Below are 1,469 nucleotides of genomic sequence, written 5' to 3'. Positions count from 1 at the left end.
TTACCGTACGGACCAGAGCATCGTATATATATTTAGAAAATATTTTAGTAACCGAAAAAAGCCAAAAGTACACTGAGGTACTGAGCTATAGGAACTTGTCTCAAGATTGATGTGCTGAACTTCACACCTTTTACCTTTGGGTTTTAATTTTGAAATGGAAAGAAATTTTTAGCAGCTGTGTTTCTTTTGTGACTCCAGAATGTAATATCAAATGGGAAAGAGAGTAAAAGAACTAAATACAATCATCAACAACCATGGTAATTAGTAAACGGTAGAATCAGATTCTGTTCTTCTTAGTATTATTATCAATTTCTTCTCTAAACCAATATCATGAACAAATAAAAATAAAAGAGAGAACAAAAGTAAGAAGAAGGAAATTTAGCTCGTATTCAGTTTCTTCGTTAAAATTATGAAACATTTTTGAGACAACATACATAACAGTAAATACATTACATGAAAGTAGCAGAAAGCCAAAACGTTTGGTATACTTTTCCCACCCACAAAAAAGAAAAAAAAATCCCCAGAAAATAAGCCATTTCGGAGAGAGGATCCCGCAAGCGTTACAGTACACACACTCTTCTGAACAGGCGTAACATTTACAGCTTGATGAACAAAAATTACTTCCACAACTGGATCTCTTCTCTCTCGAACCTTCTTCGATGAAAGAAAGAAAGATCTATCCCCAAAATTAAAAAAAGAAAAAAAAGAAACACCTTCTCTTCTACTTTTTCTTTTTTTGTTTTTACTTTTCTCTTTTTTCTGTTGTTTTTTTTAGTGTATTCTCTCTCTCTCTCTCTCTGATAACCCTAAAAATTGCATCGAGGTGGTTGGTTTTTTCATCTAAGCGGCAGCAACCGTTCCTGTACGGAAAGAGTAATCTTGAGCCCTGTTTGGTGATGTGGATTTTCTTTGCTCCTTTTTTCTCAAAGCTTTCATGGAAGAAGAAAGGTTCCGATTCTTCTCCTTAGCTTCGTCTATCTCAATCTGTTCTAGCCTGCACTCTTCGCTACAGAAAGGAGTGTCACCCCTGCCATCAAATTTCAAAATCAGATTCCAATTATCCAAACCCTAAATCTAAAATAACAAAAATCCATTGCGGAATTGGGGAAAGGGATCTGGAATTCTTGAATCTTGATTCTAACCTGTACATGAAGATGTCTCTGTTTTCCCCGAGTGGCTTCTTGCAGAGGAAACAAGAATGGAGGAAGTGAGGTTGGTGATCTTCGAATCTTGCATCGTAGAATCTGGCGGCAGATCTCGGCGAAGAAAGCGAGAAGGGTGCTCCTCTAACGCCAGGGTTTCTGTAATAGGTAGCGTATCCCATAGTCCTGGAAACAAGGGTGTGTTGATATTGGAAGTAGTTGTGACCTGAATGGCCAGGCTCTGTGTCAACCACAGAATCGTCTTCGTCAAAGAAACAATGTCTCTGGTTATTTGAAGCAGCCATGTTCGCAAAGAGAAATGCGTTT

At 37.6% G+C, this 1,469-nt stretch overlaps 1 protein-coding gene across 1 annotated transcript in view; it reads right to left on the bottom strand.

Moving 5' to 3' along the window:
- Window positions 1-377: 377 nt before the first annotated feature.
- LOC107487528 (FCS-Like Zinc finger 2) overlaps window positions 378-1,469 on the bottom strand; it is a gene marked incomplete in the record, with an annotated part of 1,301 nt that continues 209 nt past the window's right edge. Inside the window, 2 exon segments of the mRNA XM_016108186.3 lie at window positions 378-1,027; window positions 1,143-1,469. Coding sequence (XP_015963672.2) covers window positions 841-1,027; window positions 1,143-1,447 — 492 coding nt within the window.

This window comes from Arachis duranensis, chromosome 5 (assembly GCF_000817695.3).
Source record: "Arachis duranensis cultivar V14167 chromosome 5, aradu.V14167.gnm2.J7QH, whole genome shotgun sequence".
Lineage (NCBI taxonomy): Eukaryota > Viridiplantae > Streptophyta > Magnoliopsida > Fabales > Fabaceae > Arachis > Arachis duranensis.
This window is presented reverse-complemented; position numbering and strand designations above follow the sequence as displayed.